The 12,960-nt window shown below is 41.9% G+C and overlaps 1 protein-coding gene across 7 annotated transcripts in view; it reads left to right on the top strand.

Annotated features, from left to right (window-relative positions):
- LOC140458433 (cholesterol side-chain cleavage enzyme, mitochondrial-like) overlaps nucleotides 1–12,960 on the top strand; it is a 47,562-nt gene that overhangs the window by 14,436 nt on the left and 20,166 nt on the right. For 3 of the 7 annotated variants that reach the window (XM_072552988.1, XM_072552982.1, XM_072552983.1), the window contains exons 2-4: nucleotides 5,856–6,011; nucleotides 7,396–7,595; nucleotides 10,119–10,322. In XM_072552988.1, coding sequence (XP_072409089.1) covers nucleotides 5,947–6,011; nucleotides 7,396–7,595; nucleotides 10,119–10,322 — 469 coding nt within the window. In that variant the 5' untranslated portion in view covers nucleotides 5,856–5,946. Of the gene's footprint in view, nucleotides 1–2,154; nucleotides 2,320–2,438; nucleotides 2,522–2,610; nucleotides 2,822–5,855; nucleotides 6,012–7,395; nucleotides 7,596–10,118; nucleotides 10,323–12,960 lie in introns of those variants that run through there. The other 4 variants (XM_072552985.1, XM_072552984.1, XM_072552987.1 and 1 more) reach the window with 4 other exon arrangements.

Raw genomic sequence — 12,960 nt, 5'->3', positions numbered from 1 at the left:
CTTTAATGACACCAGAAGTAAAATGAGTGCCTCTATTACTGTCAATAGATCCAAGGATGACATTTTGTAGTAAACATTTAACAACTGTCCTAGCATGGTGGCTCATTGGTTAGCACTGCAGCCTCAGTGCCAGGGACCCAGGTTCACTTCCAGCCTTGGGTGACTGTGTGGAGTTTGCACATTCTCTCAATATCTGCGTGGGTTTCTTCTGGGTGCTCTGGTTTCCTCCCACAGTCCAAAGATGTGCAGGTCAGTGAATTGGCCATGTTAAATTACCCACAGTGTTAGGTGTGTTTGTCAGAGGGAAGGGACTTGTTGGGCCATAGGGCTTATTTCTACACTGTAGGGAACCTAATCTAATCCTTTTTGGTGTCAAAAGCCTCAACCCATTTGGAAAATATAGGAACAATCACTAGTAGATAATGGAAACTCTGCCTTATTGGCATGTATGCCAATTCTATCTGCAGTTTCACTAAGGGGCCAGAAGGGACAGGAAGATGGTCAAACTTGGCCAGTGGCTTCAAGTTATTGTTCTGTAGCAAATAAGACAGCGTGATAACAAAGCACAAGCAGCTGTCGTGAAACCAGGGGAATACCAAAAACGTGTGACTGCATGGCACATGCCCCACTTACTGACATTGCCAACTCCATGAGCAGCCAGGGTAGACATGTGGATGAGACTTAGGGCAGATGATGTGGCTGTCAGGATGCATAAGAGAATGAAGGGGATTTAGATTCTGCAGCACCTAAACGGGCCCAATGAATTCGTTCAGATTAAGGGGCTACCTGTTGAGCAGTATGGGTAACCTCAAAGGTCAGGAACAATGGGAAACTGGCATATTTTAGGGGAATGCAAGACCTGCATAGTTGGATTAGTGGTAGCTACCTGTGCAGCCTTATCAGCAAAAGCATTGCCACATGTGACACTATCCCCAGCAACAGTGTATTTAATGACAGCTATACTCGAAGGAAGGAGAATGTCTTCCAAAAGATTATTAATAAGCTGATCATGTAATGGTTTACCTGAAGTACTAATGAAACCCCTGTGCTCCCAAAAGGTGCCAAAATCATGCACCATTCCAAAAGCATAGCAGGAATCTGTATAAATGTTTACAGATGTTCCAGTAGCTCAAAATGCATGTTCGTGAGACCAAAAAGCTCAGCTGCCTGTGGAGAAGTACCATTAGGGAGCCCTGCAGATTCACGGAGCTCAGAAGGCATGCACATAGCATAGCCTGCCAGTGTCATACAATCAGAAAGCTGAAAGGAGGAGCCAGTGAAAAGGACCAGATCAGGATTATACAGAGGGTTTCCGAAAGATCAAGGCGAGGGGTAACAATATCATGGTCAACGTGTAAACAATCATGGTTAGGTGTCACTGAGGTTGGTCGTAGGAAGGAGGATAGCAGGTTTCAAAGCCGGGTGCGGCACAGGGTAAGATTAGACCGGGAGAATAGAATGACCTCATAGCCCATATGCCTGGGAGCAGTAAAATGTTGGGTAGCTGCAGAGTTCAGCAACAGGGAACCCGAATGTGGATCAAAAAATGGTGCATGGATGATCAAGGGGTGTAGACCTTTCAACCATTACCAAGGTAGCCGCCACAGCTTGCAAAAATGCTGACATTCCCCTTACAACAGGTGGCAACTGAACGGGGTTAAAAGCTATAGGGCACCAGAGATCCCCTTGCATTTGTGTCAGAATTCCAGAGGCATATCCCTCCCTCAGCAACATAAAGTTGAAATGGCTGTGAGTAATCTGGAAGACCCAAAGCAGGCACACAGAGCTTATAGATTTCAACTATTCAAAAGCCTGTCATTTCAGGGGTCCACTATAGTTTCAATGGCTGCTTAGGTGAAGACGCCCCCCTCAAAAGCACATCAATCTCACGAAGATCAAGAATCCAGTGCCTGCAGTAATTCACCATCCCCAGAAGTGACACAAGTTTAGTACATGTAGTGGGTGGAGGGAGACTTGTAATGGCAGTTAGACGGTCAGAAGCGAGGGTCCTGCTACCCTATGAGATCATGAGACCCACGTAATGAATCGTGGGTTGGCAGAGTTGCATCTTATCAACGGAAACTTTGTGACCATCCTGTGCCAGGCACTGAAGCACGGCAACAGTATCTTGCACGCAGGCATCAGAAGAAACTGAGACAACGAGTAAATCATCGGCGTATTGAACAAGGACACTGTTGCAAGGCATGTGGAGAATTTCGAAGGTTCGCTGAACGGTGTAAGCATGAGCTGTGGGGCTCTGTATCCTTGGGGAAGCCGAGTCCATGTATATTGGCAGTGCTGAAAGTAAAGGCAAAAAAGGTACTGACTATCAGGGGACAATTTGAGAGAGAAAAAGGCTGACCAGAGGTCAACTACTAAAAAATAAGTAGCGGAGGCAGGGACGTTATTGAGAATAGCATTTGTGTCAGGCACTACAGGGGAACAAGGAACAACACAGCGTTGACAGCACGTAGATCCTGCACGGACCTCCACCTATCAGGTTTGCCAGGTTTCGGCACAGGTAGGATGGGGGTATTGCAGGGGCTCTGTGTAGGTACAAGGGTGCCCTGTTTCAGGAGGGAAGCAATAACGGGCCTGATCCCTTCGATAGCACTTGGTGTGAGTGAATACTGATGGACCGATAGTAGGCGAGTGCCAGCCTTCAAAGTAACCGTGTGTGGAGGGGCAGAGATGACCAAACCAACACGGTTTGGGAGCGTCCATAGCGCAGGCGGCAAATCTTCTAAAAGCTGCGAGCGATCGTAGGAGAACGCGACCGAGGGGTCCAAAGTAATGAAGATAGTTTTAACAATAGAAGCAGGTAGGCGCAAGCAGAAACGGTCTGTATTGTGCGCAGCAAAGCAGAATGATAACGAAACACTGGAGATGAGATCGAATGAACAGGGAAGTGCACGATGGCGCGCATGCATAGAGGCGAAATCATTAAGTAGCCAGGGGCTTTTAAGGACAATGGAAATAAAAAGGAGACGCCATAGAGCGGGAAAAAAAAACGAGATTGGAGAATTGAAAAGGAAACATTAGTAGAAAGTCCCTGGTGTGCAATATAGTAAAGGCCAGTGACGGTAATAACAGAATTTGTATTCAGGTGAGAGTCAGCAAGTGCAGAATATGACAGGTCGGGAGTGCAGAGTCGGGCAGCGGTACAATGAAAATCTCTAAAGGGACGGCCTGTCAAAAGGATCCAGCACAGAAAAGAAACATGAGGGGCATTGCAGCTGTGTAACGAAGGAATCAAACAGCAAGTGACTCGGTACAGTGGCGCAGCGTCGGCTGTAAACGGCAGCCATTGATGGGGGTAAAGGTGGGACTCAATCATGGCTGCACGTAGAATAGCATAGTACGACTCGGGTATCTCTAAGACCCTTAGGAGAACAATGAATGGAAGCATTCCATTTGCAGAGGTTCTCACGGCCCAGCAAGGCAACCAGACAGGAGGGTGAAATGATAGCTGAGTCGGGAACTGTGATAGGTCCGACAGTAATAGGGAGACTGTAAGACAGAGGCTCAGTTAAAGCAATACCAGAGACACCGACACTATGGAACTGAGAGGGAGATCCGCAGAGGGAGGTGCACAAGAATGAGTGGCCCTTGAATCCATCAAAACCGGAACAGAACGCCCTCCCATAATAGGATTTTCCGATGGAGTCGGGGAGAGGCGTACCGAAGCAGCCTGCTACACCCCCACCCCCCCAAAAGCAGCCCTAAGCACTAGGGGAACGGGGGTCGTCAGGTTGATGTCAGTGCTGTGGAACAAAAGTGCTCAATGGGGGCGCAAACCATCGTGCAGAATCGTGCACATGGCAGTTACGCCCTTATTGACCACAAGACCAAACATTTGATTAATCGTTTGTAAGCGCGGGATAGACCCTGTGATTGAACATAATCTAATCAAGGACAAGCCTCTTTATCGCTTTTAGAGTAAAAAAAGACTATGCCTGTCCATGTTATTGAGCATAGTGAGTGTATCCTTCCACGTGGCAACCCGCCAAGTAAGGTTCTGGGCTTTATAAACCTGGGCATAATGAGGAAGCAGACAAGGGTTTGAACAGTTTTTCATTGTCCTCTATAGGAATGCCTCGGAGGTAATCTCATCTGACCAGCGGTTCTCCTACCTTATTCTTGCACTCCACATATTTACCATGGTGTTGCTGTATCCTTTTGGAAGGGTCTAGGTGTTGCGGGCCCCCCCATTCACAACACAACGAGGTAACTTCATCCCTGGGGGAAGCCTGTCTCCGTCAAGCTTGGAAAGTTGCAATCCCACTGATCTATAGGTTGGTTAAACAGAGCAAGCAAGACAAGGAGACACAACAGAAGCAGAGACAAACACCAGAACTCGGGATCCCAGCCAACAACTCTAGGCAAATGTCACCGAATTAATCACAAAGTCCGGCGCGGTCTCCTTCAACCCAATCTTGCCTCAGCGTATCACAACAGCTTGTAAGCTACAAAGGAAACTAGATCCCTACTCATGCTTGTTGGCTCAGCGGAGGAATGGCTACAAACTGCCAGGGCAACTTTGGAGAGGTCTTCAAACGCAACCTTTCTTGCCGCAGCAAATCACTAGTGCCTCAATGTTGCTATCTGATCCTTAAGGGTCAAAACTAAAACTACTAGCCTCTGTCGCCATAGCCCAATCCTACTCACTCTGGCTCATGGGTGAGGGAAACACCGCCAGCGGTGAAATCAACTCTCCCATCTTGTCGCAAAAGAAAACCCGCTGACTCAGGGAGGTAATCTCATCTCCCGCAAACAAAACCCGCTAACTCAGGGATGTTGCACAAAATAGGGACAAACTCGAGAAAAGTCCGGGAAACCTCGTGAAATAGAGGTCCTGCTGGCTATGCCAACTGTTGGGGATAGGATGAATTATGCAGTGGGTGACTCACTTGTAGCAGTCCAATTTAGGGGGAAAGTAAATTGCACCACACAAACTTTGAGTTAATGACTTTTTTTTCGTGAGCTCATGGGGAGAGACAAGTCAATCGAGTGGTCACAAGTCACTCCGACGAGATACAGAGAGTTGCGTGTTAATATAGGTTACAATCAGCAAACTGTTAATTGCAGTATAATGAGCAAGTTAGGCACTTTGCCCAGTCACTAGCCTCAGTCCCATAGTGTCTGGATAGTGTTGGTTAGTGGCTGATAAGCAAGTGTTAGTATACAATAGGTTCTTGTAAATGAAGAAGATTCCCATGCTGGGAAAGAATTCATTTATCAGGTATATGGCTGCAAGGCCAACCATCTTACTGAGCCTGGGAAAGTACAAGCATAGCAAGCAGATACTAATATGAGATTCAGAATGGTTTCCAGGCTTTTAGAATGTGACAAGATGGCTGCTTCGGATCTAACAAATCTCCAACACCCACAAAATAATAGAATAGCATGTTGTGGTTCACACTATAAGATTGGCCTTTCACTAATTCAAAATAGGACCCAAGACATTTGTTTGCAATGCAAACCTGAAGTTGAAGTGCATCAAAGCCATCAACTGCTTGAAAATGAATTTATTTATGTTGAGACTAATGATTGTAATGAGAATATAATTATGCTACAGATTCAGACAAGTCCCAAGGCTAATCTATAAGTAGCTGACATTCAACACATTGAAACCTATAATTCTAGAACTGAACAAATGAATATTGAAAAGAAGTTACAATCTCCAGTTGGATCAATAATGCAAATAATGTTGCTTAATGAAAAAATCATTTTGTCATCCATCTGAATTGTATTTAAAACAGAAATTAATTGTCCTGCATCTTGAAACAATCCAATGCAGTTTGTTAAATCAGCTATTTTAAATGTATTAGTTTGAGCTTTTTATTCATTTCCAGGGAAAAGATTGGTTACAACAATACTGTAAACATTATTAACCCAGAGGATGCTGCAATTTTGTTTAAATCTGAAGGCCTGTTTCCAGAGAGGATGAAGGTGAAGCCATGGATGGCTTACAGAGACCATAGAAAAGAAAAATATGGTGTCCTATTGAAGTAAGTTCAAAGTTATGCCAAATTAATACCTCTAGTTTTTGGATGCAAAGATTTTGTCATTTTAGATATATGTTGTAGCACTTTGCATTTATAAAAGCAAGGATGGAAAAGTGTTTTTTGGGTGGCCTTTCAAGGAGAAGAAAGATGTTGCAAGTAGGGGGACTTGGGAGGAATTACAAGAAGAGCAAAGTAATAGAAGCTGAAAGTGGAACAGCAAATATTGTGGTACAGGAACATACTGCTGAATAAAGTTTCAGAGTTAGAAAGATCAAGGCCAGGAAGGAATCTGTAAAAAAGGGAAAAGAATTTCAACTTGTTGCATTAACAGATTGGGAACCAGTAAATCATAACAAACCAAGGAGACTAGTATGTCAGCAATGCAATTTTCAATGAGTTGTAATTTGTGAAGGGTGGAACCCAGGATGCCAGCAAGGGCAGCATTAAAATAGAAGAACAAATTTACATTTCTGCAGCACCTTCCGTGATCTCAGGACATCCCAAAGCATTTTACAGCCAGTCAAGTATTTCTGACATGTTGTTTTAGCTAGAATTGTAGGAAACAAGGCAGCCAATTTTTTATATCTTCGCCATGCTTGCTTATGATATCAAGATGATATCAAGCCTGTGAATGAGGAAGAGTGGGAAACAAATTGATAAACAGGAACTAGTGAAGACTTTGTTTTTCTGTCTTGACCTTTGGCTGAATGCAGGGCTGCCAAGATTGCTATTATTACTTATCTCTAATTATCCTGAGAATGTGCTGGTGGGCCACCTTGAATTGTTATAATGTAGGATTGTAGGACTGAAACCATGAGAATTATGTCATAGGAGCTTATTAGGAAGGAGAGGTATTGGAAAAGGTTGAAGTTTGTAACAACATTGAAAGCCTCAGAAAAAGCAAGAAATTGACAAAGTTGAAGAGAGACTAATCTTCCATTGCAGTTGCACAAGATATCATTGGAAATTTTGATCAGATTCAAGCCAGTTTGGAGGATCCCAATGGAACAGTTTTGGGAAGATAGGATTTCAGAACAACAACATATTATAAAATTTTAGAGAAAAGACAAAAAGTGAGTTGGAGTCAAAAACAGAAATTGCTGGAAAAGCTCAGCAGGTCTGGCAGCATCTGTGAAGAGAAATCAGAGTTAACATTTCAAGTCCAGTGACCCTTCCTCAAGAGTTATTTTGGTTTTTAAGTGAGTTAGAGTAGTGGTTCAAGTTAATGAAAATTGGAGGTATTTTGATAGAGGCTGTGAAATTAGTGTTTTCAGAGAGATAGTGAAATGCTAGAGGTTAGAGACGATGATCATTATCACAGACACTTACGTAACAAGTTTTCAGACTTTCTTAAAAACCTCTTTCTTGCATTGTGGCTGTTTTACAGAAGTGGGGAAGAATGGAGAAGAGATCGATTAGTTTTGAATAAAGCAGTGATGTCACCCCAAATTATACAAAAGTTCGTGCCACTTCTCAATGAAGTGGTGTTGGATTTTGTGTCCACAGTTCACAAACAGATTGCGAACAGTGGGAGAGAAACTTGGACAGCCGATCTCTCAAATGATCTCTTCAAATTCGCACTTGAATGTAAGGATCCAACACTGCTTCTTTACTTTGGTTATGCCATTACCTTATTTTACTTGCATGTTGTAGCCTTCAAAACTATTTTTAAAAATAACTTTTTAATTATTTTGATATGAATTGCTTTACTGCAGCTTTCAATGGGAAAAATATTTTAAGTGATAAATGAATACCTTGACTGTAAATTTTCTTTGTTGTGGCGATGAAACCCTTAATACGTCAGTGCGTTATCATACATGAACAATGTGGCAGAGTGATATCATACTGATCTTTTGCTTAGCTTTGCAGTCTCTCTATTTTCTTGGAAAAGATTGGTCAGGTTGGACCTGTATCATTGGAGTCTAGAAGAATGAGATGTGATCTTGTTGAATCATATTAGATCCAGAAAAGACTTGACTAGGTGAATGTTGATAGGATGTTTCCCTTGTGCGATAAACTAGAACTTGTGAATCTAGTTTAGTAATAAGTGGACCTCTTACTTAATATGGAGATGCAGAGAAACTTGTTCTCTCAGTGAGATTTTAGTCCATACAATTCTTTCCTCAGAGAATATTGTAAGGGGGAGTCATTGAATATTTTTAAGGTTGAGATTCTTAACTGACAAGGAAGTCAATGGGGATTGGGGTGGGGGAGCAAGAGGTGGTAGCAAGAAAGTGAAGTTGTGGTAAACGTCGGATCAGCTGTGATTTTACCAAACGGCAGAGCAAACTTGAGGAGCCACTCCTGTGCCTAATTTGTATGTTTATATATTCAAACCTCAGCAACAAAAACTTGTATTTATGTATTGACTTTAATGTGATTAAATATCCCAAAGTGTGTTTTAGAAGGACATTTGACATTAGGTACAACGGGGAGATATTAGGTGAGATGTGTAAAAGCTTGGTCAAAGGGCTAGATTTCAAGGAGCATCTTAGTGACAGAGAGTGATGGAGAAGTTTGGAGAGGAATTCCAATGTGTAAAGCCTATACACAGCCAACAATGGAACAATTAAAATATGTGATTTACAAGAGCTTGGAATTGGAGGAGCACAGCATTCAGAACTGAAGGTAATTACAGATTTATAAAAAGGAGCAAGGCTATGGAAAGATTGAAGATAAATTAAACTTAATTAAATATTACATTTTGAGACTGCCAGCCAGCTTGGAGCAATGAGCAGAGAAGTGATGACTGAAGCATTTGGTGATGACTGAAGGGTGCAGTTTTTCAGATGTGCTCAGACACCACAGTGAGCCAAACTGGTCCATTTTATTCAAATCACTGAACTGGTATTGTTTTTCATTAGTTGTTGAACGTTCTACTATATAAAGAAGTAAGAATGTTGTACCAGTTTTTGGAAAACTGGAGCATCTTAAATACGCTTCAGTACAGTGTCTTAAAGTAACCCCAGATTAGCAGTCAGCATTAGCCCCTTTTGAGTAGCTGAGTTCAGTTACTTATTTAAATGATTAATATCTTAATTTTAACACTCATGTTTTGTTATTAACATAAAAAGTGTTGGTGAAATTGGACAGGAGTGGGGATCAAATCCAATTGTATCGTATGCCCTTTCTCTTAAGCAACACAGCTAATATTCAACATTGTTGACTTCAACAGAACTGAAAGTAGGAGATGTGGAATGAAGGTCAGCAAAATATAGTTCCATCTTCTGTGAACTCACAATATCCAGTTTCAGTTCCATGATGTCTTCTCAGTAAAGTTTAACCTTAGTTAGATTTCAGGCAAAGTAAAAGGGGAGATATGTATTCAGGAAGCTAATTTTTAGATCTGTATTTGGCACAAGGTACAGCCAATTTTAACTCATTTAAAACTGAGCTAACTACACAGTAATGATAGCAAAATGGGGTAGACAGGCTCTATAGCCCCATTAATGCCTATTCTTTTGAAGGTGTCCTTCTCTACAGGAGTCTATCACTTACAAAATGCCTGCCCTTTCAGGAAATAAGCCCCTTTTGACACATGAATCAAGGTTAAATGAAATGCAGAGAACCACGTTGGCTACTTTAGGACAGGGCTGCACACACTGTGTACACTGTAGGCAAAGAAGCTCCGGGAAAATACATTTTAACTTACTTTATGTGGGTTCAGGAGGAATGAGACCACCTCTAAACATAGCTGAGCAACTGTTACCTTAAGGCAGTCCTAATCAATTTCCACAATTGAGACCACACTCTCACTCTTTGAACGACTTAGCTGCTGGCTACAGTCAGCATCCATTATTGCCCAAGTCCAAATATAGCAAGCTGCACCACGATTGCTTATGTGCCCCTCAGAGCACCACTTCTATTTAAGTGAATTCTGAGCTCAGATGTATGCGCGCATCTTAAGGGAACATTGGTTGTCTGCTGCCTGAGATAGCTACATGATAGCGCAGTTTAGAGGGAACTTCAAAATCCACTCCCTATATGCTCTACTACTTCAGTAAGACCAGACTATTAAGGATGTTTTATCTCCAAATGTTTTCAATGTCAGTCTGTTAATGTAAATTCATCAAGAAATAGTGGAAAAATCTCCAATCTTTGCTTTTACAGCTGTTTGCCATATATTGTATGGAGAACGTCTGGGCTTGCTGCAATGTCTCCATAATCCTGCATCACAAAAGTTCATCGATTCAGTTACATTGATGTTCAAATCCACAACTCCAATGCTTTATATTCCACCTGGGCTTCTGAAGTCAATTAAATCGAAGATCTGGCAAGATCACGTTGCTGCTTGGGATACCATTTTTTCACATGGTGAGAAAATCAGGACAAATGTCTATTAATTGTGGAAATCGGTGGTGGCGCCAAGTGAACTCAATAGTTGAATTTCTACTTCCTGTTACATTTTGCTTATTTACTCTGGCTATTTCTACTTGTAATTTTATTTTGTTCTGTTACATCCTTGTTGTTAACCACTTCTTCAACAAGGACAGCAACACATTGTACACTACAATTTGGTCATCTGTGCTTTCCTTCTCCCATATGTTTGACAGTTCAGTGCTTCTTTTCCTCTTTTCAGCATTTTAACCTTGAATTTTCTCCTAAATCTTTCCATTGATCTCATTGGCTATTGAAGGAAAGTTGCCTTCCATCGACTAGAGAAAGCGAGGACTACAGATGCTGGAGAGTCAGAGTCAAAAAACATCGACTGTCCTGCTCCTTAGATGCTGCCTGACCTGCTGTGCCTTTTCCAGCGCCATGCTTTCTGATTCACATTCCAGTGACTGTTGATTGCAAGACAAATCTGAACTCTGAAGCCTGAAGTTTCATTCACATTTAGCTGGGTTGAATCTGCGTAATCATTTTAAAGATAATTGGTTGCCTTATGAGGAAGGGAATTCTGAGACTTGGCAACCAGGCAGCTGAATATACAGTTGCCAAAGGTGGGTAATGAAGATCAGAGATAATCAATGGATGAGAGATGAAGGAAAGTAGAGATCTCAGAGAGTTGTAGCGCTCTAGGAAGTTACAGAGATAGGAACGTGTGAGGCTATTGGAAGTAATAGAAGACCAGGGTGATGGGTGAACAGGACTTGGTGCAAGTTTTGAAATTGCAGAAGGGTATTATTTGAATTTTAAATGGATCCAGAAGTCAAGTGAAGACAGGGAGCAGTGTAAAGTGAGCAGCACTTGGCGCAGAATCTTGAAATTAGAATCAGGCAATTCAAGATCAAAATCAAGTACTTAATCACACAAAGCATGGTAGATTTCTGGAACTATCTCCCTATAACGACTGGATGGCTTGTTCATTTAAGCTTTCAAAAGTGAGATTAGTAAATCCTTGGCAAATGAAGTTAACAGACTGTTTGCAGAAATATAATTGTAGATATTTTCTAATTAACCTTTTCAGAGTTGTTCTTATAAACTTCTGAAGCTATGGGACTTAAACCCAGGCATCCTAGTCCAGAATTGGGACATTGGTTCCAATGCAACACAAATGCCCAAGAATTTAGCACTGGCATGGAAACCAGCAATGGAAGCAAAAGGCTGTCTTGTGTTAGTTATGTCATCTTCCTCTGTTGTAAGTGCTTTTAGGTTCTCTTATAGCTTGGTGACTTTTTAAGCCATTAAACACACATGGCTTGTTACAAGGTGATGCAGTTGAAAAAAAAAGTGATGTTCAAGCCTCTATTTGAACCAGCTACTGTGAAAAAAAATGAGTCAAGTTCTTGGAGCTCAAAGAAAGATAGCTACAAAAGAAATAACAAAGAAAAAGCGCAAGAAAAACAAGTCTCCCATTTTGAATTACTTGGCGAATCAAAGTGTTTCTGCATTTTCTACTCCCAGCTGTTGTGGAATTAAAAGGAAATATGAAACAGCAATAGATTTTTTCCCCTCAGTGAGAAAAATTATGAAATAGCAACAGAATGAATTATAATAGAAGTTTATAGAAGTTGCAACCCTGCTGTCAGTGCTGGGAACAGAGTGCTACGAGCTTCATTGCAGCCTAGATCTCACAGACAAGCAGAAAGGAGAAACGTTTCAGGTTGTGAAGACACTTTGACCCCCTATTAATGTTAATCATTCTACTACTAATATACTAGTTCAATGCCAGAGCTCAAGAGATTTTGATCAATATGTAACCACACTAAGACAACTGAATCCTGAGAGGTTGGACAACTGAAAGCTAATCTCAAAGATAGGCATAAGGGACCTTGGGCAGCACATTTATTAAGAGAGGAGAAACTTACTATCAAGAAAACTGTTGATATCTGCAGAAGTTCTAAGCTTATCAATCATCAGCTTGAGCGCATTAATGGAAGCTGAAAATGTGTTGCTGGAAAAGCGCAGCAGGTCAGGCAGCATCCAAGGAACAGGAGAATCGACGTTTCGGGCATAAGCCCTTCTTCAGGATGCCTTCCTTGAAGAAGATCCTCTTGCAAGGATGCCTTCCTTGAAGAAGCTCTCTTCCTCCCTCTACAAGGATTTCAGTGAGTCCCTCTCTCACTGCACACCCCAGGTCATCTCCTCTGCACAGAAGCTCTTCAGCCACGTTCTCAAACAGACTCGCGACCACAGCCACATCTCCTTCCTCAGCACCTGCCTACGGAACCGACTCTCCAGCATCTGCAGTCCTCACTTTCTCCTCGAAGACTTTTTTCGCATTAATGGAAGAACAGACAAGGTTTTGCATTACGCTGAGAGACTTTCCACGTCAAATGAGATCAACAGATTGGTAAAAAGGAAGAACTTTTTGCAGAAAAGAAAGCAGAAAAATCAAGACCAGAGAATGGAATGGAAATATTGCACAGAACATCACACAAAATAAAAGCAAGCATGTCCAGCACGGGGAATGCTGTAACTACAAGAAACTGAATCACTTTGGACACAAATGATTAGCAAGGAAAAAGCAAAACAAACCTACAGAGCTGGCTGCTGTGTAATTCAGCTA

Source organism: Chiloscyllium punctatum, chromosome 33 (genome assembly GCF_047496795.1).
Source record: "Chiloscyllium punctatum isolate Juve2018m chromosome 33, sChiPun1.3, whole genome shotgun sequence".
Lineage (NCBI taxonomy): Eukaryota > Metazoa > Chordata > Chondrichthyes > Orectolobiformes > Hemiscylliidae > Chiloscyllium > Chiloscyllium punctatum.
This window is presented reverse-complemented; position numbering and strand designations above follow the sequence as displayed.